The following is a 23506-nucleotide window of genomic DNA, read 5'->3' on the forward strand; positions in this document are numbered from 1 at the left end:
CATTGTAGATCAGGCTCATAATCTTTTCCTTCCACAAAAATGGCACAAGAATTGATTTCAATTATCATTTAATACTCATTTCCCTCTCCTGTCAAAAAATGTTCCATACACATGAAATTGAAGGTTGGCAGCCTGAACTCATTTATGGAAATTTTAAGGACTATTGATTTACCAGTGAATTTTCTAGTTCTCTCATTGTTACTGGAAGGATGCCTCAGAGTTGTAATCAGATGATAGGATGGGCTTGAATGCTGATAGGTTTAGTTAAGACTGATGGAAAGAAAAGCTTTTCAAAAATTTGTCAAAATACATTTTATTAATTAGGTTAACATGATTGATTATACATGGCCAAATTTCTCATGTAGCACTGAACTGACATATCTTCTTGCTTTGTTGTGTCCCCATATACCACTTTGATATCTGGATATTAACTGTTGGGAAAAATTTTAGGTAATTTAAAAATTAACTGGACTTATGTCTTTGGAAACAGGAAACTATTTTGTGTACCTGAGGGTTTTGTTTTCGGTCTTTATGCTACACCAACATATAAGCTACAAAAGAGTGTTTATTTAAGCAAATATTTATGTTGTCAGTATGTTTTTATAGGGAGCGATGGTCTGATGGACCCTTCTGGAAATTCTGTGTGTTTATCTGCACATTTAATTCTCCTACAAAACCTTTGTTAAAAGGAGAGCATCTCCACAAGGAACAGCATCCTTATCAACACTACCAACATGGCCGCAGCTGAGCTCAGCAGAACAGACTTTCAGTACTGGAAAGAAGCTAAGGTTACACAGTCAGGTTTTTTCTTCAACCAGTACCCCACCTCTCCAGCCCTACATATACCATCCACTTTCCTAATAAATGGTGCCATTGTTTTCTTCCAAGAGTTTGTGGGTCCTGAAGATACATAATTTTGAATTCTATCTTTAAAAAGGGTTACAAAATTATGACTATGTATTAGACATGAAAGTGAATATTTATTTTGAATGGCAAAAGCAATTACGACTAATTGCAAAATTCTAAAAACTGAAAATACAAACATCACAAAATCCAGAAAACAGTACAGTATTTTTATTAACTAGTTGACTAATATACCCCTAGATGATTTTTCCTATTTGCTGAAAGCATAATTTTTGATCACCTTTAATAGGACAATGATTTTATAATATTTTCTGTAGAGAGGAGAAGAAATTCAGGTTTTTCCCCCGAGCATGGTGGACAGAAAAAAACATTAGTTATTATCCGCAGTTTTGAAAGTTTCCTTCAGTTTCACAACTCATTAGTGGTTACGTTCTAGACCATGTGAATTACTGTCAAATTTGGGGAAGCCTCTATCAAGTTTCCCTCTGATCTGTCATCATGATCTGAATGATATGGAAGAGTTTTGATGGAACATTTCTGGCCCCATACAACTCGAACCATGTTTCTCCACCATTAACCATGTAGTTTCAGCACTAGTGTCAGAATTCCCAGTTTAAATAGTCAGACCTGCGTCCATGAGGACTTGTGTCGTGACACCAGGTGAGAGGGAAGAGTATTCCTGGAATCATTTCTGTAACAGAATGTTAGCAATACCTAATCATACAAATGAAAATGTCCTACTTCACTCCACTTAGCACGATTTCACAAATAGCCTTGTCTGCTAACATCACCAGACCCAAGGGCAAGTGTGACAGATGGGGAAGTGATCTTGACTGATAGCAGGTGAAAGACCTTATTTCTGCAACTCAGAGACATGGCCCTGTGAGCACATGGATAAGCTGTGGAAAGGAGTTTCTTGAGCTTCAAAGTCCATTCTTCACTGCATGCCCCTCCCCATTCCAGCCCTCCCTCCTATCCCACTCCCATCCCTCATACAAGCATACCTTGGTGTGAGCCTTGCCTGGTTTCTCCCATTTCTTTCACATCCACTTGTCACAAATCCTACTGTTTCCATTTTCAGTGTTATCTTTGGCCTTGATGCTTTCAATCCCATTCCTATGCTTACCTAAGTCAAGGCACATCTCAGTTAAGCCTCGCTGCTGTTGATTCCTTAAATCGTCTCTCCTTTCTTGACTCTGTTCTCCAACCCACCCTCATAATTGATAATTATAAAACTGAGAATTATGAACAATTGAGAATTATAAAATTCCCCCAAATCTTTATCTTCTGCTCAAAAATCTTCAGGTAGCCATTAATTACAGTCATGTTAGTTATGTTAGAACCTCAGCCTTTGAGGTCATCTGTAATCTTGTTATTACATTCACGGCTCTCTTAAATGAACTCTATTTCCCCAAACTGTTCTCCCAGATTCTTTAGATTTCCTTGGAAAGGTCGCTCTTCTTGCCTTCCCCTTTATCACTCCTTTCTGCATGGAGCTTCCTACCTCTTCTCTCTACTTGTCAAAGTTATACTTGCTCATCTTGGTCTGCTGTTGTTATCTTCCTTGCCCTCTTAGAAGTTTTCTAAAACATCCAATGCCATGGTGATAACTCTCTTTACTGGAAGCAGGTGTAGTCTCTATTTGACACTTAATATATGCTATGTTGTACTTGAATTCATTTAATATTTATATAAACCATGTATATGTGTGTAAGCGTGCACAGCTCTAACATCTTTCCTACAATATTATAAGTAGGTTCAGTTGCTGTCACTAAGCACTTTACCTATTAGACTGCAAACATAACATAAATTTAAGAAATACTTTCTTCCTTTAGGATGTTTAATTAAATCTTGTGAGAGAAGATAAGAGCAAAAATTACTTCTAGGAGAAGGCAGAGTAAGGTAAGAGTCCTATACAGCAATTACATATTACATGTTAATTGTTAGACTAACTCTTTGTCTCTCCCACTAGATGGCATGCTTTTGAGAGTACAGGTCTCTTTAACCACGGCTTTTATATTTCCAGCACCTAGTTTCTGGTGATACTGAGTTTTCTATAGTTGGAGATGTTCCTGGAGGGGCTGGGAGGTGTCCTAACTATGGCTGCGGGGATTCAGACACTGACTAGGGGCCTGGATGGGAGGCATGAAGTACAAACGGTGAGTTCTCCGTGAGGCAGGCACTATGCAGGGTATCTTATGACCACAAAGATGCAGAGGTCTGGAGCCTGAAAACTGCATGCAAGTCTCAATTTCAAGCTTAAGTTTCCTCATCTGCTAAAATAGCTCATCAATAACTGGTTGTCGTGATATCACGAGATGAAGTGAATTAATACAGTGACTGGAACCTGGTAGGCATTCAAAAATTTGTTTCGGTTTACTCTCCCTAAACGTATTAACCACTGAAAGAGTTGATCAGCTTCATATTTTGTTATGTGGGAGATTTTTTGAACTCTACTCTTCAATTCCCCAAATCCACTTCAATCACGAAGATGGATCTGTAAAATTTAAATGTATCCCTTAGTAGGAAGTCAGTGAAAAGAAACTTTAAAATATTAAAAGTCTGGATTAGGATGTGTAACAATGAAACCAAAATTCCCACTTTTTTAGACTCTGTTAATACTAATGGTTTTGAACAGCAATCTCATTTACTGTAAGCTGTTGCTTGTCAGGCAAACTGCACGGAGTGGATTTGATTACCTATATACATTCTGTGTGGTCAGAAATTTAATGCTGGGACCCAGCAGGGAAGAAAGAAAAGTCTGAAAACAGAATTGGCTCACAGTGTCATTTATAATAAAGGGAACCTTTGCTAAGAAATTTTATCTGAAAGGTAAGAACTCCTTTGAGATTTTTACCATCAACTCAGCACGGTGCTATTATTTTGTTACTGAGACACTTAAACTTTTGTTTTTCTTACCCCTTACAGAGGAATCAATAGTTTAAAGTTAGAGCAGAGAATAGCAGCTCTTGAGTGTTAATCTGAGCTTGGTACTGAGACCTCAAAGATTGTTGTCGGCAGCTTATCAGCCATGTATTAAACTCTGTACATACTCATTGTTTATAGGAAAAAAAATTAAAATATGACATATGACAGGTTTTAATAAAACATGGCATAAAGGGTTTTTAAAGAATAGCTATCTACTTTTTCCTATTACCAAGAGTATGTTATCGGAGATGTATTTCAAGATATCTGCTAAGTTCATGATATTTTCTCCTTCTCTGGAAACTAGTGTCTCCCCACATCATCCTTGGGGTTAGGGTCCCAATAACCATGCTTATATTGCGTGAACTTGACCTTTACCCTATCCTTGCCACTGGTGGCTGGTAAGTAGTAGATCCCCGACTTAATTTCCAGAAACTGTCCTCTAGTCATAGCTGACTGACTAGTGTTGGACACTTGACAAGCCTGGGTGAATAGGATTCCCTCACCTGGGGATCTAGACTAGGACTAAGAGACAGACAAACCAGTGAGTATCTGTAGGTGACAAGAACTGGTCACAAATGTGGCAGCCCTAGGGTGGACATACATTGATCAGAGAAGCCAACAAATCCAGTCTGTAGACTAAACTGAATAAAAACATATATGCACGTGATGTGATGAGCACTGGGTGTTATACGCAACTGATGAATCACTGAACACTACATCTGAAACTAATGATGTACTATATGTTGGCTAATTGAATTTAAATGAAAAAAAAACATATGCAGAGAACAGAGATGAGATATGAGGATTCTTGACAATTTTCTATTTCCTTGTTCTAGACCTTTCTTAAGGCCTGATGGCATTGCTATTAGTGGACTTCATGACTCTATATTCATATAACCCCCCCATCTCTGTTGTGGATTTTTAACTCATTCATTCAATAGGTACTTATGTCATGTCTCAGGAAAAAGATGGCAGAATCAAGACTAGGTTCTGGGTTTCCTGCGGGTTGTTTATAGGGGAGAATATATTTTCTCTTTCTCATTTTGCAGTTTTAAGATTGTCTAAAGATTTTAAATACTGATACCTGACAAAGATACGTTAGAGGAACCCATTTCCCCTTTCCAATAGAAAGGAAAACACAAGCAGAAGGGAAATCCAAGCCTCCAAGTGTTTATAAACGACACAGCAAGTGATGTGGTGAGAATGCAAACCTCGGGATGCTGCTGTGTGTTTTGCAAGTCAGGTTCCCATCCCCCCAGCAACACAACTCACTTTCCCACAAGCCAGACTTTCCACTTCCTTCCCTGGCGCTCCTCATTTCAATGAATGACCCCTCAATTTAACCCACTTGTTCAGTTCAAATTTCAGTTTAACCTGCACTTCACAGAAACTTCACAAAAATTTCCTTTTCATTTTTTTTCACAAGTTTTACATCTATCCCATCATCAAATCCTAACAGATCATTTTCCCAGTGCTCTCAGACTCTGATCTCTTCTCACCCCCTCCAAGCCATTATTCTGTCCGTGGGGAGTGACTGCAAAAAGTCATTCACCTGTCTCTGTTTCTACAGCAGAATGAACCTCTTGAAACATAAATCTGATCATGTCACTCTCCTGCCCAAAACTCCAACAGCAACATGAATTGGCCTGTCCATCCCTTGACCTTATCTACTACCTCTGCCTCACACATCGTTATAGTCTTAATGTCTTCCTTGCTGTTCCCCAAATATTCCAAGCAGGCTCCATCTCAGGGCATTTGTGCTGGTTTCCTTTACCAGGGATGCCTTTTATGGAGGCACCCCCTGAGCCTGGACCTTTGCTTCATGAGGCATTTGTTCAAGTCTTCTCTGCAGAAAGACCTTCCCTGACAGCCCATGTTATGGTAGCGCCCTCCCACCACCTCTCTCCAGAGCATTTATGTCTACCTGGCATTACTTCATTCATTTATTGATATGTGTTTGCTTTCTGTCTCCTCCCACTAAAATGCAAACTTCATGGAAGCAGATATTTGGTCTGTTTTGTTCACAGCTACATCTCCAGGACCTTCAGAACAGTGCCTAAAATAAGAGCGAGGCTCAGTAAATGATTGAGTGAATGAATAAAAGGGACTGGATACTTTAAAATCTAAGTAAAAAATTCAGATTATATGGCTTTACATATTTTCCTTTACTTACTCTAAGAACTACCCTCCTCTTAGATTCCCATTCAGAATATAACCTTTCTCACTCATGTTTCTATAGACTCTTTATGCTTTTGTAGCTTATTCTTATTGGGTCTGCACTCTAGTGATTTATCTGACTATAAATTGGAATGCACATGAAAGGCTACAGTGTTTTCTTAGCCACAATGTTTTGCCAATCTTACTCTCTTTCACAGTGCCCTGTAAATTTCACATGCCCTGTAAATTTTCTGGTTAATAACAATGTTCACCTCTATTACCTGAAAAGGTTTTCTCTCTTTTTTTAATTTTTGAAGTAAAGATCTGACTGTTTAAATTTCTATTTGGAAGATACATAAAGATGGCAGAAGCAGAAGGTTTCTCGGAGAAAAAAAAAATCCCATCATCCCTGTTGTGGATTTTTAATTCATTCATTTAACAAGTTCTTACTTCATACATACTGTGTCTCGGGAAAGAGATGGCAGAATCAAGACTGGGCTCTGTGTTTTCTTGTTTACCAGATAGAATATATTTTCTGTTTCTAATTTTGCAATTTTAAGATTGTCTAAAGATTTTAAATATTGATACCTAATACTGTATAAAAGACCTTTTTTGGTATAAAAGATACTTTAGATGAACACATTTCCCCTTTTCCAGTAGAAATGGATTTCTAAAAATTTTTCTTCACTCTTGCAAATATTTGTCAACGTTCTGTATTAAGCAATAACATTATTCCTAAATACTAACATACTCTAAGCACTAATACATTCTTAGTGACAACTATCAATAATGTTCACTTTATTTTAGAATAAGTTTTACTTGGTTATTAACCAGTTCATTAAGCATTTGTATGTTTTGAGTGTCCGGCATGTGATAGTAACTGTCCTTGAAGAGCTTATGTTTATTTTTTTTTATTTTTTAAGAGTTTATGTTTAATACATAACCATTCACAGAGGACATTTAAGAAGACAGCATGTCTGTGGGTGGTTGAATGAAATAAACACCTAGGCCAGGGATGAGCATGCTGGAAAGTTTAAAGGTAAAATGAATCTATTTCATAGGATGATGACTGGCTTGCATCAGTTAACTTTAACACTTAACAGTAGACTTACTGTGGTTACACAAGTGAATAGGAAACTGTCTTTATAATTTTCACAATATTCCAGTCACCAGGACTAGAATACAATGTGACAACAACCTGGATGGAAGGTTAAAAGACGTATCAAGTGACATGGTGGTTGGGAAGGGAGTGGAATGCTTATAGACACTGCATTTCTTCTGCTCATTCTATATTTTTTGAATTCTTCATATCTGCCAATCCCGTATGTTTCATATGGTGAAAGAGAGAGCAAGGATATTTAAATGAAAGACCAGTCTCATGGTCTTACATTATTACCAAAGTTTATAATACAATCACATTGTATCTGTCAAATATTTCTGAGTGATTTTTATGCTAATCTTTAACATGTCCCAGAAGAAACTTCTGAGTATATGACAATTTACATTATATTCATAATTATTTCCATTCTGAGATTGATCTCCTAAAGAATAAGAAAACCTCAGGATAGTTTGATTCTTAAAATGCAAACTGTTTAACTGGTACCAACAACCATGGCACCTGAAAAATAAAAGCTTTTCTCAAAATGCTCTCGTTTAAATGCATTGCTTAAATTCTGTTGCAAATGACCTTTGTGTTCTGCAACAAACATCATCTGCTACATTCATGGTATTGAATGTCTCTGAGGGTTAGCCTGTTACCCAATCAGTTGAACTCTTCCTAACCACTGATTTCTCAAGGGTACTTACATATTCTTCATAAGCTTCGTGGGCTGGAGGAGGGGGTGCCCTGTATCCCGGCACTGTCGGTGCCCCCCGGGCTCGTGGGGTAGGGACACCTCTTGCTACAGGGGGCACTGGAAGAGCTCCACGAGTCACAGTAGTCCCTCGAGGGGTGAGTACACCTCGTCCAGGTGGTGGGGGAGGAGGAATGGCGCCCCCACGGCCCCTAGGAGAAACAGGTCATGTACAGATGAGAAACCAGTGAGGAGAGAAAGAGACTAAAACAGAGTTTTCATCTTACAGCCATATGATGGGAAGAAAACCAAATTTATCTGTATGCATAAGCACGTGTGTGTGTGTGTGTAATTGAGTTTCTTTAGGCTATAAAGTATTTTGACCTCTACAGTAGAATAAATTTTGTAAATCTTATAATGAAACTCATGTAAAATGCTTGAATATAAAATGAATAAAAAAACAACCAAACACAAACCAATGCACTCATTTTATTCCAGATTTGCCAAGGAGACTCAGATCAGAGCTTCAGCTAACATATAAGTATTTCCTGCTTTTTAAAAGTTCACCTTATGCCAACTTTGCTTTTACAAAAGACCTACATTAGCACCTGTTTTGGCTAACTGAAAGAAATCAGAAGAAGATTCCTGCTTTTCTGAAAACTGTGAAAAGCAAAACCAGTGTTCAGCATTTGTTTTGTAGCAGGCCATTGTAGGGGCAGTGTGCACCCCGAGCAGCTAGAGTGGCCCCACCAAGCTCCTTCCCCAGAAACTACACTCAGCATTTCAACGTCAAGCCGCCAGAGCTTTGAACTGTGTGAACATCTGTGCTTTATCTCCATTTATTTTGTGCATCCATTAGCGATGTATCCTAAGGTACCAGAAGAGCCTGAGAGGTTATTTTTCCGGGGTCTGGGAACACTCAAAAAAAATTTCCATGTAAATTAATGGTAATTGCTTCTTTGCTTTATGCCATTTCAGCTTATGAAAGGTCTCATAGGCATGTTGGATAGCAAGGCAAACCTGTATGGCTCATGGACTATCCGTGAAACTGAACTGCTGAATGTCAATGTCTCCTCCATGCTGGAGGTTATTGGCAGTGAGATGCAATGTTGTATTTACAAAAAAATCTGTCTGCACTTTCATACTTTAGTAAAATGTGGAACTCTAAGCACGGTGATATCATTCTGCTTCTTCCAGTAGCTGAAGCTTGAGGTCACTGAAATCACAAATCATTGTCACTGATTTGTCATCATGCATACAACCCCCTGAACTGGTATTGTCACTAATATAATTTGTCTTCCTATGGTAACTACGGTGTTAGTGAAATACGTCAGGATTCTGCAATAAAAGAAAAGACTGAATGCTCTGTACTACGGTGTTTGACACAAAAGTAACCTGTATTAAAAGCCTAAGATCAAATGGTTGCAGCCAACTTTTATGGCTTTCCAAGGCCTTTGGAAAGGTTGAGTGTTTGAAGTCTTTGGACAAAAGCGTGGTTATTTCACTTTTTATTACGTCTGAAAGGCTGGCCTCCAGAAAGCACTGCTTTCAGCAGGAACACTAAAGCTTTGGGAAAAATGATGATCATTGGGATGTCAACAATCACACTGTTTGGCTGTGCCCACAGATGGGGGATGTAGGTTATGCTTTCTGCTATGAATAGCAGTCAGCTGGCTCTTTCTTGCTTGCAGAAAATGAGCTTTTGTGAGCGAGCAGTAAGAATGCTGGCAGAGTTTTTAAAAGTTTTAAATAGATTATAGAGCTGATGAATAGAGAAATTATCAGAGAACTAATGTCTAATGTACAGAGAATGCTCTCCTGGATTGGGGAAGGTGAAATACAAAAGACCCAGTGCCCAGTGCCTGCTTCAAATACAACAATAGCTGAGAATACACTATACTATCTTATCATGATAATATAAAACACATCTACGAAAAAGGATGTAAAGACCAATTTTACTTCCACTGGGCCTCCAAGCATCAATCTGTTTCCTCCTAAGTAGCGTGAGCATATGTCTGGCTTTGCCTAGAATAGTTCTGATTTACAACTGTTGTCCTAGCTTCCTGTTCAGTTTAGCACTTTAACACTCTGAAAAGTGCCCAGATGTGGGTAGTAAATTATATGTCACCCTGCTTTACATTACATTCACAAGTGCTGTCTATCCCACTGAATAATCACGGGTGAGTAAGTAGTATAACTCCCTGGGCTTAAAGTGGATTTTTCTTTTTTTTTCTAATGGATAAAATCAGATCTCTGAATCTGTAAACAATTCTTCCTGCTTTAAAATTATATGATGCTCAGGGCACCTGGGTGGCTCAGTCCTTTGAGCGTCGACTCTTGATTTCGGCTCGGGTCATGACCTCAGGGTGGTAAGATTGAGCCCAATGTGGGGCTCTGTGCTCAACGGGGAGTCTTCTTGAGATTCTCTCTCCCTCTCCCTTTGCTCCTCTCCCTGCTCAAGCTCTCTCTCTTTCTCTCTTTAAAATTTTTTAAAAATTATATGATGCTCATATCAGACCTGATTTCCCACCCTATTCCTCCCCCAGTTGCATCACAAACACAGCCCTAGCAAACCTATCTCCTGAATCTGACTCATCACCTCCTATACGTTGTGTCCTTTCCTTGGAATTTTAATCTCACATCCCTCTTCTCCAATTCAACTGAAATTTCACATCACCTATTTTAGGATACTGGCCCTGGCTGAATCTACACTACAGTATTCTTCATTTTTCTGACTTCTTGAAAGTTTTCCATCCTTAATTCTCTACCGACTGCTCATTCCTGAACTGAATGTAATCTAGTTATTGCCTCCCCACTTTGTTGAAAATACTCCTGACTGAGATTACCAGTGACCTATCAGTTTCCAAATCCACTGATTCATTTACAGTCCCCATTCCACTGCACTTGTTATATTTATCTCTGTGGATTGATTACTAGCTGGAAAATGCCTTCTTTGGACTCTTGCATTCTCTAACGCTAATGATGACTATTACCTGTTTCATTCCTAACACATGCCATATCCTGGATTATATGCCTTATATCAGAGGTTCCTTCACTTGTCTGCATATTAGAATTTCCTGAAGACTTAGAAAAATTCTAAATTCCAGGCCACACCCCAGGCCAGTTATATCACAATCTCTAACGGCAGGAAACTCTCAGTGATTCCGAAGTGCAGACCAATTTGGGAACCACTGCCTTATATGTATCACTTAATTTAAAAATCTTGACAACATTGTTATGTGGCTAATTCTGAGATAGTTTAAAGGTTGAGTACCAAGTCACAGAAAGTACAAGTCACTTGCTCAAGGTCACACTAGCAATCCATAGACCTTGAATTAATTATAGTAATAATTATTCTTTGTGTATCTTGGTTCTTCACTTAATCTTAGTTGACAATGTCATTAATCTCTAACTAGGCTAGACATCAGAGAGTTATCCTTGTTGTGGGCCAAATATTCTTTCTTCTCCAACATCTAATTGGGCACTAATTCCTATAAACTCTAATCTCTAACCTAGTATCTCTATAGTCCAAAGAGTGTTCATTTCTGTTTTGGATAATGGATTTGTCTTCTTACCGGCTTCCATGCTATATGTCAGTGTGTTTCTGTCTGTCTCTCTTTGATTACTCTAATTCTTTTCTCTCACTTACAGTGATGACTGAGTAGTCTTTCTTAGAAACAAGTATGATTACTCCCTTCTTTCACAAACTCCATTAGTTCTATGTATTAATTCTCATTGCAGTAAACAAAAGCCTCCAAAATCTGCCCCTAATGTTTTATTCTCTGCAGTTTGCTCTCAATCAATATATAATGATAATGTGTGTCAGAGATGTCAAATATCTTAATTCTTCAATTATGTACTCTAAATTATTATATAGACGTAATGCTTTGTTCTCTGGTATGCATAATTACTGAAAGATTAGTTTTTATAGATATATTTATTGAAATGAAAATTGCTTTAATTAAATACATTTTCAACAAATTATTATAGAAGTTTTCAAATATCCCAGGCACCATTCTTTTTTAATATAAGTGTAATTGAATGACTTAATAAAGTCATAATTTCATAAGTATGTACAAATTAGCATCCATTAACTCATGTTTTCAAGAGCTTCCTAATCAATATGATTTTCTGTTTTGTGAAGCTGTTTCCTTATTCTTTTTTAATTGTAGATATTTTCCATCATGTGGTTTGAAATAGAAGACAGCAGAATTCTGGTCCATTTACTTTCATTAACGTTAATACATTAATGATATCAATATAGCATTGAAGTGAGGTTTAAATTTCAACAATTTTATCTTCTTTTTACATATGTAGTATCAGATTTGTATGATATATGGGATAGTAAAAAACAAAACTTTCAAACAAATTTTTTTCTAACATATTTAAAAATCTAGACCACAATGCACTATTCTTTATTAAACCATTAAAGATTAATATTTTAGAATGAAACTTTACTGAAATTGAAATCTTATATGATCCACTCAAATACTCAAATATAATGTTACATTAAGGACCATCAATAACAAAAAAAATCTATTAATAAGATTTTATAATCTCAAAAGCAAGTTAATGCATTATTTTTTTTAAATGGTCCTAATTTCAGGCATATAGAATAGAAAAAACTTGTCCCCCCTCTGTAGACTTTCTAAATATATATTAGGTTACACCATATAAAACTAAATATATATTAGGTTACACCATATAAAATTTGGCATTTTGGAAATTACAAAAGTGACAGTTTCATTATTTAAGGCATATGATTTAATCAATTTAGGATTACCTGCAATGATATCATTTCACAACCCATCATGATGAGGTTAGAAATGTACAAGGTTTTATAAAAGACTGATTCCATAAAAAGTATATCCATAAAAAAAGTTATGTCACATTAATTTTTAGCAATAAAAAGTGTTCTTAATTAGCATTACAGAGCTCTTATTTTCATCTTTAGGGATAAAAATGTAATAATCTCTAGAAGATTTTAAGTTTTCCTTTAGTCAAACGTAATTTTCAAAATTGCCACATTTTTTTTTTAAGATTTTATTTATTTATTTGTCAGAGAGAGAGGGAGAGACAGAGAGCAAGCGCAAGCAGGGGGAGTGGCAGGCAGAGGGAGAAAGCAGGCTCCCCATATAGCAAGGATCCCAATGCGGGACTCCATCCCAGGACGCTGGGATCACGACCTGAGTGAAGGCAGCCACTTAACCGACTGAGCCACTCAGGCGTCCCACCATATTTTATTTTTAGATAGCTATTGCCTTGGTATTTTACTTGGATATTTATGATATTTATCATTTTTAATTTTTTTTCTGATTACAAAATGGAGGTGTTTATGATTTAAATGTTAAAACTGGTTTTTTGACACTGGTGGTTGACAATATTTGGGGCATAATTTAATAAATAAATTGAATCAGCAAAGTATCCTAGAATCTCTGAAGATGATTTCTATGCAAGGTATGAAATAATATTCTAGATCTACGTCCTTTAGAGATTTGAAGGCCAGCTCTAACAGATAGAGAGAATGACTGAATTACACAGTCTATGTGTGAAGGCTATGAGTATCCTTTGCCTTACCTTTCCTCAAACCAATGCTTTCTATTGAAAGTTTGACTAATTCAGAATCGTACAAAACAAATTCTGATGCAGAAAGTTTCCAATGTTTGGTTTTTTTTTTTCTGCAAAGTGAATAACACCCAATAAAATCCTCTCTGTTGACCAAGGACATTGCAAAGTCAAATGTACCTGAACTTTCAATACTCTTACCATCAACCATACAAGAAGTGTGCTTCTGGATTTCTGGACTAGTGGTGCATCTATTATTTACCTATCCATCTAAGTGTCTACCTACCTAGCTAATCATCACCTGTCTCTCTACCAATCCAGAAAGACACATTTTTAACTTTCTCTTCATGCAATGTCATCCTGGTTCAAAAAAGGCAAATAATTGTATCATCTGCATGCTCTAATCTTGAGGACAGAACCACCAAGAAGAAAGTCTCAGGTTTGCACTTCTTATTTTCTTAGGATAGTTGTTAAAAGCTCTACCTGCGAATTCTAGAGTCAGACTGCTGGTGTAACCTTGGGCAAATTCTTGACACCTTTCTGTACCTCGATTTGTCACCTGTGAATAATACTTAACCCCAGTATGGAAGACTTGATGAGTTAATTTATGAAAGTGCTTATGCATCATATAAGCATTCAATGTCATGGTTTTTGTCGTGGTGGCTGGTGGTGGTGTTTATTCCTAGCTGTGACCATGGCACAGAGCAGGTCGGCAAAGGCTTGCCATCCTCATTTGCTGTTAATTTATTTCAAGTAAGAGCTAATGTACCTTGAAGGGGTTGTGGGAGCTATTCTGATCCCTCTGCCTCTAATACCTCTGCCACGACCAGAGTCCTCTGAGCCATTTAAGTAAGATAATTCACGTAGTTGTTCCTGACGAATTTCATCATTGTAGTCCTAGGGAAACAAAAACAAAAAACATGACCCGATGAGTTAAAATAGGGCATGGGGGTTCTTAGAGCTGAACAAACACAACATCAAAGGATATTTTTCTTCTGTTTTCTGGAGCCTTGTATATGAAAATCTAAAATGATGTAGAAGTGTATATACTTTAAATTCCCATTTTTATATACAGAAATTGAAGTTGCTTCTTTTATCAAGGAAGTACTCAGCAGGAAATCAGATAAAATGTGCTGGGATATCACTCGATGTGTTAGCCAGAAAAGGAAAGACAGCAATACAGAACAAAACTGTGGAATATACCAAAGTGATGATTAGCATAAAGATTACCGAAAAACAACTCTACTGGGATGGTATGTGTAAACTGCAAATGACTGCATGATACTCAAATAGCTAGTGATGCATAAACGAAAAAGGGGCAATCTCAAGGCCCGAAGTAGACACTGTGTTAAAATCATAAAGAAGGGGAAATCATATGGCACAGTTTCAGACAACTGAGAAGCTGTGCGATCCAATCAAACAACTTGATGGACAATATTTAAAAATAAGGAATTTTCTGTGTTCTAGCACTGGGATGATGGAAAGATAGCCATAGTAAAAGGCAAATTTCACAGCAATAACCAGAGATTCAGTCAAAGTCAAAGGGACTTTCTTTATCTTTCATCAGTGTGGAAATATATCAATCATTTTAATGGGACCAAAGAATGGATTGGGGTCACTAACGATGAATACTCTTTAAAAAACAAATATCAGTCTTACTTGTCTCTCCTTTTATTAACACACACACACACACACACACCCTTGCTTGAATAATACAAAACTGAATAATTGGTTATTTTTACCAAATGGCCAATCTGATTAAATTCTTTTTCAGTAAATATATGTTTAAGTGAAATCACTGTAGTGGATTTGCTAGTGCTGGAGAGGAGCCTAGAAGTGGACACTAGAAATATCTGTAAAGGGCATGCTGACAGAAATGATGTTTGAAGCCTAGTTGTGGGCCCAAAAACCAAGTGTATCATCTCACCAATGTTGCCAGTTTAGCTCTGCATATATGTGTACAGTAATATTAACCAAACACTGTGCATCCGCACCCACACACCTCTGTTTAGAAAAAGGCAAGGATGCATTCAGCCTACAAGGATTTCTAATGCACAGCTTTATCTGATGCTCCCAAAGTTGCCTTGATTACAAGCAGAAGTACTAGTCACTCCAAAGCATTTATCTTCTTATTTTTAACATGTTGCTTTCATGTTCATCCTCTTCAGCACCTCATAATGGGTTCAGCACAGTTGACCGACAGAAGAGCTATATAGTAGAAAATTACAGTTTCCACTGTAATATATATTTTCCACTTCTACTCTTAATTTTCACATTCAAGCAACCATCAAACTGAAGAATAAACATGTCTATTATTTCATTAGGATCAGGGAATGTGATGAATTGTTACTTCTGATGAACTGTTAATTCACCTGAGTGAATTGACCAGCCACTATTAAAATGAAAAATTAATTCCATAATTTTCCCATGTAATATTCCTAATTGGCAAGAGGATCACTGCAGTTTCCTATCTGAGGAAAACCCATGAACTCTCAGGGTCCTTATGAATTATAAAATGAGATAGATTTTCATTGTTGGCAACACTGAAATTTAAAAATTCAGAAATTGCAGATGAATCCAATATATGTAAATTTTACTTTTATGCTAGAATCAGAAAATGTAATAATGTGGATGTAGTCTTATGTATTGTATACTCATAAAGAAGAGGGGGAGGAAGAGACTGGGGACAAAATAGGGGAGAAGGAGGAGAAACATATTAATCAGACAGTATGAAAGAATAATTCCCAATTTGATCAGGCCTCCCTGCATCCATATCTTGGAAAGGTCCCATCACACTGACTCTAGAATTACCCATGTGATTTGTTTTAGCCAGCTGGACAAGAAGAAAGGTGACAAAAGCAAAGACTTGAAAAGTGCTTCCATACTGGAGCTTGCCCTTTCTTGCCACCAGATGAAGAAGCCCAGGCTGGTTTTCTGGATAATGAGGACCATGTGGAGAGAGGCTCCAATCACCCCTTCCCTCCCACCATCCCATCTGAGTTCCCAAACATGTGAGTGAGGTCATCCTGGGCCATCCAATATGAGTCAAGTTGATGAAGAGTGGAAAAATCACCCTCTCACCCCCAGAATGGGTAGAAATAAATAATAAAGTGGTGCTTAGGGCGCCTGGGTGGCTCAGTTGGTTAAGCGACTGCCTTCGGCTCAGGTCATGATCCTGGAGTCCCTGGATCGAGTCCCGCATCGGGCTCCCTGCTGAGCAGGGAGTCTGCTTCTCCCTCTGACCCTCCCCCCTCTCATGCTTTCTCTCTCTATCTCATTCTCTCTCTCTCTCAAATAAATAAATAAAATCTTTAAAAAAAAATAAATAAAGTGGTGCTTTAAGTCAGCATTCTGGTGGTTTATTTTCTGCAAAAGCTAACAAATACAGAGGGGGCTGGTCAGCCTCGAACATGAGAGACCGAAGTCAGAGGCATACTTCAGCAGCTTTTTTCCTCTCCTGTCCAAAAAAGGGTGCATAGGCCCAGGTGTGATCTACATGTTTCTTGTAGGGCAGGTACAGCCCTAGTAATGGAGGTAAATATAGCTAATGTCATACCCTAGTGTCATTAAAGTTTGAACTGTCCACTTAAAACACTTTATTCAGAGTCTGTGTTCACCGATCCAACTGCAGATTGGAATTCAGCTTCTAGACAGAAACCTGCTAACATGGAGAGAATCTGTTTATCTTATTGACATGAATATTTGACACTGTGGGTTAATTCCTAGTGTAAGCAACACAACTACTGTTGATATATAATCAAGTTTTCTATAAGCTTAGCTAGATACTCTATTTAGAGAAATGGATCATCTTCCAGGGTTGTGGTGGTCAAGAGAATACAGACCTCTGACTACAGATGTAATTGACTAAGAATCCCAGTTGTTCTGTTCTGAAATCCTATTGCTCCTAAGACCATGCTCCCCAAGAACAACTCCTAGTCAATGACCAACTGTGGTCAAGATGCTAAAATAGGCCCATTCCTGGGAGTCACGGGACCCCTTTGCCCTGTGCTTCAACGATTCTCTGACAACCTTGCTGAACTTGTTTTTGTTTTTTAAGATTTATTTACTTATTTAGAAGGGGGAGGGGAGAGACAGAGGGAGAGAGAGAATCTCAAGCAGACTCCCCACCAAGCATGAAGCCCTACACAGGGCTCGATCTCACGACCTGGAGATCATGATCTGAGCGGAAACCAAAAGCTGGACACTCAACTCACTGGGCCATTCAGGCTCCCCTGAACTTGCTTTTAATGTCGTTGCACCAGGACAGTCTAGGCCCTTCCACCTCTCTTTCCTTTCGGTCAAATATTGTAGCGTGAGGGCTCTCCAGTCTTCCTTGGCTCCCTTATTATTTTTGTTGTTGTTGTTGTTACAGGAACATTTTCCCTATCAAAATCCTTATGTGTATAATCCCAATTTGGCATCTGCTTCTTGGAGGGCACAAGTGAATATACAAAGTGTTGACAAAACCAGGTTCCTAAGATTACAAAGCTGAGAGCTTTGATAAATACACTAATGTTAATGCTTGTGGAGCTTATTTTGTTCAACACACCTTATACTCTGATTAAATTGGAGTACTTGCAGTTCTTTTACTTAAAAATGGTTATATACAGATTAAAAGTGAAACTTGAAGCTGATTATTGATTACCAAAAAGGGTAGTAATTGATATTTTTTAAGAAAATGAATTGTATATTGCCCAATTTTTTAACACCTCACTTAATAGGACAATATTAAAGAGTCATGGAGTGGACAGACGCAAACCATATCTTGGGCAGGAGACCGGAACAATCTGGTTGGCTCAGATAAACTGCAGCAACAATGAAAAGCTGTGTGTGCATGTGTGTGGTGGGGTAAGAGAGAGAGAATATGACCAACGACAAAAAAATTTAGGAGTCTTCGACTGGGAAGTATATGATGTGATTGGGAAAGGTAGGGACAAAAGACATTTTTAGGTGCAGAGATGGTTAGAAGTAGAACATTAACCATATAAAAGAAGCAATGAGGGAAAAAAAGTTTAGAGGCGGAGAATTTGTATTTGGTCTTTTTAAGATTTTATTTATTTATTTGAGAGAGAGCATGTGCTCGATGTGGGGTAGGGGCAGAGGGAGAGGGAGAAGCAGACTCCCTGCTGAGCAGGGAGCCAGATGTGGTGCTGGATCCCATGATCCTGGGATCATGACCTGAACTGAAGGCAGACCCTTAACCCACTGAGCTACCAGGTGCCCCTTGTAGTTGGTCTTAATCACCTTAGGTTTAAAATGCCAAAGTGACATTAAGTGTTATCTTAGAAATTCAGATCTGGGTGGGGAGAGTAAATTTGAATGTCATCTGCACATATTTGTGATAATAGAATATTAGCACAAAGATTGTATAAGAGATTAGTAAAATAATGCAGTGATAAAAATTTTCTAATACTTTTAATGTAAATTCGTATCACTGAAGATGTCAGTTAACTTATTAAATACAGTGTTTTGGATCATTAAATGTTAAAAGACCAGGTCTTTTAATAAACTCAAGTTTTTCTAATTAGACAACCAAAATATATACACCACTGTATTTATAGTAATGAAGCATCTCCATGTTGCAAATAAATATGGAAGAGAACTTTTTTAATGCCCACATGCAAGGATAGTTGATACTAAATATTTTCTAGACTGAATATATTCTGTGGATTATTTTTATAATATAAATATAATTTTCTAAACCCTAAATTCTGTAATTTTATATTATAGTGCTTTTTCCAGTCTTCATTAAGCACAGATCTAATTTTCAATTAATCTTTCATAACTAGAACATGAGTCTACCTGAAGCTAGTATATCCAGTTGAACATTTAACTGTGGCATGTGTTGTTGATGCTTCAGTTATATAACATCATTTTTTTTCAGTTATATAAAACCTTAAAGATACAAGTAAACAAAACATTCCAAGTTTACCTTATAAATATTATCTTATAAAAAATATATAACCACATAGTTCACCTGAGTGAACTATGGTTCTAAGGTTCTAGAGTCATAAAATAATTATACCTACGAATGGGTGATTGTAGTTTTATGGCATTTATAATTTTAACGCCCAATTCGCTAGCACATACATTCACTGAAAAGTAAAAATATAAGTTTATAAGTAGTAATTATGATCATTTGTATTTTATGATATTATTTTAGTATTATTTTTGTTCTTATTTGATATTAAAAGACCTTTGAGAGAAAAAGAGATAGAGATAGAAAAATAAATACTTAAGCATGTGAAAAAGTTCATAAGGGACAAAGAAAGGTTAAGTTATGACAATTCAGGATGAACAAAAATGGAAAAATTAATTTCCAGTCATTTAAGATAAATAAGTAATAAAATAAACATTTTAACAAACATAATAAAAAATATTATTTATAAAAATAAATAATAAAATAATAAATGTAAAAAATAAAATCTTATGTATTTAACTTGTGTGCGAAACCAGAATATTACAAAATTTTTGAAATAAAACTTACCCATATTATAAAGATAATGTTCTGTCAAGAAGAAAATGAGTTATACTTACTGATGAACTTTAATACTATTTTAGATAAGATTCGAAATTACTGGGATTTCACACTTCAAGGTATACCAACAGTAAATAAATCATACACACATTAAGAACACCCTTTGCCTTGCAGATGAGTTAAAAGGCGCTTTACAAATGCTGACTGGTTTGATCTGCAGCTTTGGTTTCAGACAGAAGGGATTGTAACAGTGAACTTTCAAATGAATCTATCAAGGCTTAATTAACACACGCATACCATACAAACACATTTTTAGGATTGATTCAAATTTTAACTTTATTTTTCCCATGATGTCCAAAATTTTGCTTGTTTGCTACCAAAATCAGTTTTTAAAAATCGCCCCCTTCAAATAAAAACAAAGATATTCACAGTATTTGTTATATATTCCTTTTGCTTAGGGTGAGGCAAATTAGCCCTATGAAACAATTTCCATGAAATTCATGCGTGCTCCTTTCTATATCTCCGACAAGGCCCTCCCACTGTGACGGCATATGGTGTAAACGGTATACACAAAAGCTCAGAGGAGACAGATGTTTGGATGTTCTTAGAAAGGACTCATGCTCATAGTCTGCATATTTAATGTATATGCATAACTTCCCAGTTACATACACTCATGTCCATCTGTTATGATGGCATTTTGCCCAAATACAAATTGGGAAGATTATTTCACTTGTGGATAGATGCCCGGTGATGACAGGTGTAGACAGGCTACCTGGGGTCACAGTGAGGGACAATTTTCCCGCCAAATTCCCTCCTCTGAGACTCCGATGGGCACTGCTGCTGCACATTTAAAACTGATTAGAACCACTGGTAACATGTGAACATATATTCAGCTCTACCAATGCTGAGACTGTCAGACCGCATCGGGGGAGAATGAAATGCAGACTGTAACCTGTCTGGGCCAAGACAAAGAGACCTGGGATTTCCCAAGTCCCTACAGACAATTAGGTTAGGGCACTTTCACTAGAGTAATAAACAAGAAAGTCTGGGAGGTGATGGGTCCTGTGCCAATATCAAATCTGCAGCTGAATTAGAATGGGTAGGAAGCTCTTTCGGAGAACAACCAGTGCTGTGCTGGATATTATTTAGCAAAACATCTTAGGCTATTAGATAACAGCTCTTAGCCAACACAGGGAGAGTTTTAATCAGCCCAGCCGTGGAACCAGGAAACCTCATTAACAAAATGTGGTCAAAGACAGTCAATTCAGACTTATTAAGAATCTGTTCGGTGCATGACTCAGCATAAGGTCTAGATAAAGGCTTTGTAAAGCTTATTTGCCAAAGGACATAGAATATCACAAAGTAAAATTGTGGACTTTGTATCTTGAACTGCTAGTGAAGGCAATTTCTGTCACTCAAGAATGTTTTCTCTTTTTTTCCCATTACCAACTCATGTTGCACACTATATAAAAATCATCAAATAAGATAATACCTATACAGATTTTTAGGTAGATATTCTGCAGGATGATTGACTTATTTTCTATCTTATTTTATTAAACCTTAGCAAACATTGGCCACTGATATATGAGCTCCAGGAGCCAAGACCTTTTGATTGAGCACCAAAGGATTCACGTATTTCAGTATATTTGACTCATGTATTTGGTGTTATAACTTCACCTATCCTGGCTTATAAAATCAGCCACTACCTCAAGTTAGATTTAAAGTAGTAGATAAATATTTAAATAATGGCAAATGAGAGATTTGGATTGTTACTCTAAAAATACCAAGTTCCATTTGTTTAAATAGAACCGAAATGACCCTATTTTCTTCAGCAAATTTCCTTGGCAACTTTACCGCACACATGATACAGGAGCTCTTTCTGAATTTTAAGTTGAAATAGGCATTGATTCAATACTTTGGCATATTATATCTACCTTAATTTACGAAGACAAAAAACAAACTCCTGGCTAACACAGAACTGATGATAGTTATTGGTACATTGATCAAATGGATCCAAATTCTTCTTAACAAAGAGATCATCATGGTAAGGATACATTTAGAGAAGAGTACGAATTCTGTTGCATGAAAAACGTTGATAGACTATGGCACGTGTGGGTGATTTTTTTATTAATAACCTTGTAATTCTGAGCCTTCCCCTGGACATAGAAAATTTATATATTCAAGATAGTAATGCATCTAAACAACTAGATTTTTAGAAGTTCTTCATGGAGCTTTGCTAAATAAATCATCATTTATTCAATGTATTTTTGAGCAGCAGGTAAGTTCCAGACATTGATGTAGGTGTTGGAGACACAGTGGAGGAAAGCCCCTTAACCAGCAGGATTTAAGTGACTCCAGATGACTAGATCCCTGCACCTGTTCATGAAACGTTCTTCTTTCTGGGCAAGGAGGGATAATATCCCAATATTACAAAGATTTTTTAGTGGTTGCTACTTTTTACTTTATTTAAAAAAATGTTGAATTCTACATTTCTGTTTTATTTGCTTATTTATTTTTAAGATTTTATTTATTTATTTGCTTATTTATTTATAGCACAGGCAGGGGGAGCGGCAGAGGGAGAAGGAGGGAGAGAATGTAGAATGTCCAGCAGACTCCGCGCTGAGCACGGAGCCTGACGGGGGCTCCATCCCACGACCCTGAGATCATGACCTGAGCCAAAATCGAGAATCAAACGCTTAACCGATTGAGCCAGCCAGGTGCCCCTACATTTCTGTTTTAGAAAGAAGAATATTAACTAAGAAGAGTATATAGGTGGCTCATGAGAAAAATCTCTCCTAGAATTCTTTTTGTTTTTTCCCAAGTGAAAATACTGTAATGATTCCTTCTGTGTTTCTTAACCAGGAAAACAACAACCTACTCAGCCATGGCAACTTTTTGAAGCTCTTTGAAAAGAGTATAAAATATGCTGTGCATGCCTTTTTTTGTTTGTTTAAAATTATCCTTTTGTTTGGCTTGCAGCTACCAGTTCCTTCCAAATTTAATCTTTAAAAAAAAATTCTTTGCATGGTATTCTTCCTGAATATTTAATCATATTATAATAGGGTAGTCCTTAAAAATAATTAAAATGTCACTTTTTCAAATGCTGCATTAGAAGTGAGCAGAATCATTTGCCAGGTGGGAAAGGTGAATGTAGCACAGAAGCCAAGCATAGGGGAGCAGGAGTGAGAGTATCCAGCGAGGGTGAAGGAGGCTGAGTTCAGCTACCGCATACTCAGGAAAGGAAGCCAATAAACACTTGATGAAAAACTTTAGCTCCATGGTCCGTAGCTGAAGAAATGGACTTGTGATATATGAATGCAATACAATGAAGAAGTATGAGAAGATGCATCAAAATATGATGTGAAAGTTCTTACGTAGCCTCATGAAATAAATTAGAATTGCGAAGTGAAAAACAACATGGATTCAGAGTTAGAGGAGCGAGATACACGTCGTTCCTTCCTTTCCTTGCTTCCACTGGTTCTGCGTCAATAGGAACCCTCTGCTAAATTATTTGGCTGGATTTTTCTTCCTCCAATTTACTAAGGCCCTTTAACGGGCTATAAATTGTATTCGTTTATCTGTGGGTGGGTTTGTTCAGCCTCTGAATAGGTCTTGAGTTGCAGCCTCTTCGTCAGGGGCAGATGGTTAAGCAGGAAGACTTGGGTTCTTTGCTGTCATGGGCCCATGCAGAGCAGCTAGCATGCTGGACTTCTCCTCTGAA

General features: G+C 37.2%; 1 protein-coding gene across 1 annotated transcript in view; it reads right to left on the minus strand.

The window, feature by feature from the left end:
• The window catches only part of KHDRBS2 (KH RNA binding domain containing, signal transduction associated 2), a 567314-nt gene that overhangs the window by 183937 nt on the left and 359871 nt on the right, over positions 1 to 23506 (minus strand). The window contains exons 5-6 of the mRNA XM_045867060.3: positions 14077 to 14204; positions 7756 to 7954 (exon numbers count right to left, since the gene is read on the minus strand). Of these exons, the coding sequence (XP_045723016.1) occupies positions 7756 to 7954; positions 14077 to 14204 (327 nt within the window). The remainder of the gene's footprint in view (positions 1 to 7755; positions 7955 to 14076; positions 14205 to 23506) is intronic.

The sequence above is a fragment of the Mirounga angustirostris genome, unplaced genomic scaffold (assembly GCF_029215605.1).
Source record: "Mirounga angustirostris isolate CCGP_5_RB_7025 unplaced genomic scaffold, mMirAng1.0.hap1 SCAF_8, whole genome shotgun sequence".
Classification (NCBI taxonomy): Eukaryota; Metazoa; Chordata; class Mammalia; order Carnivora; family Phocidae; genus Mirounga; species Mirounga angustirostris.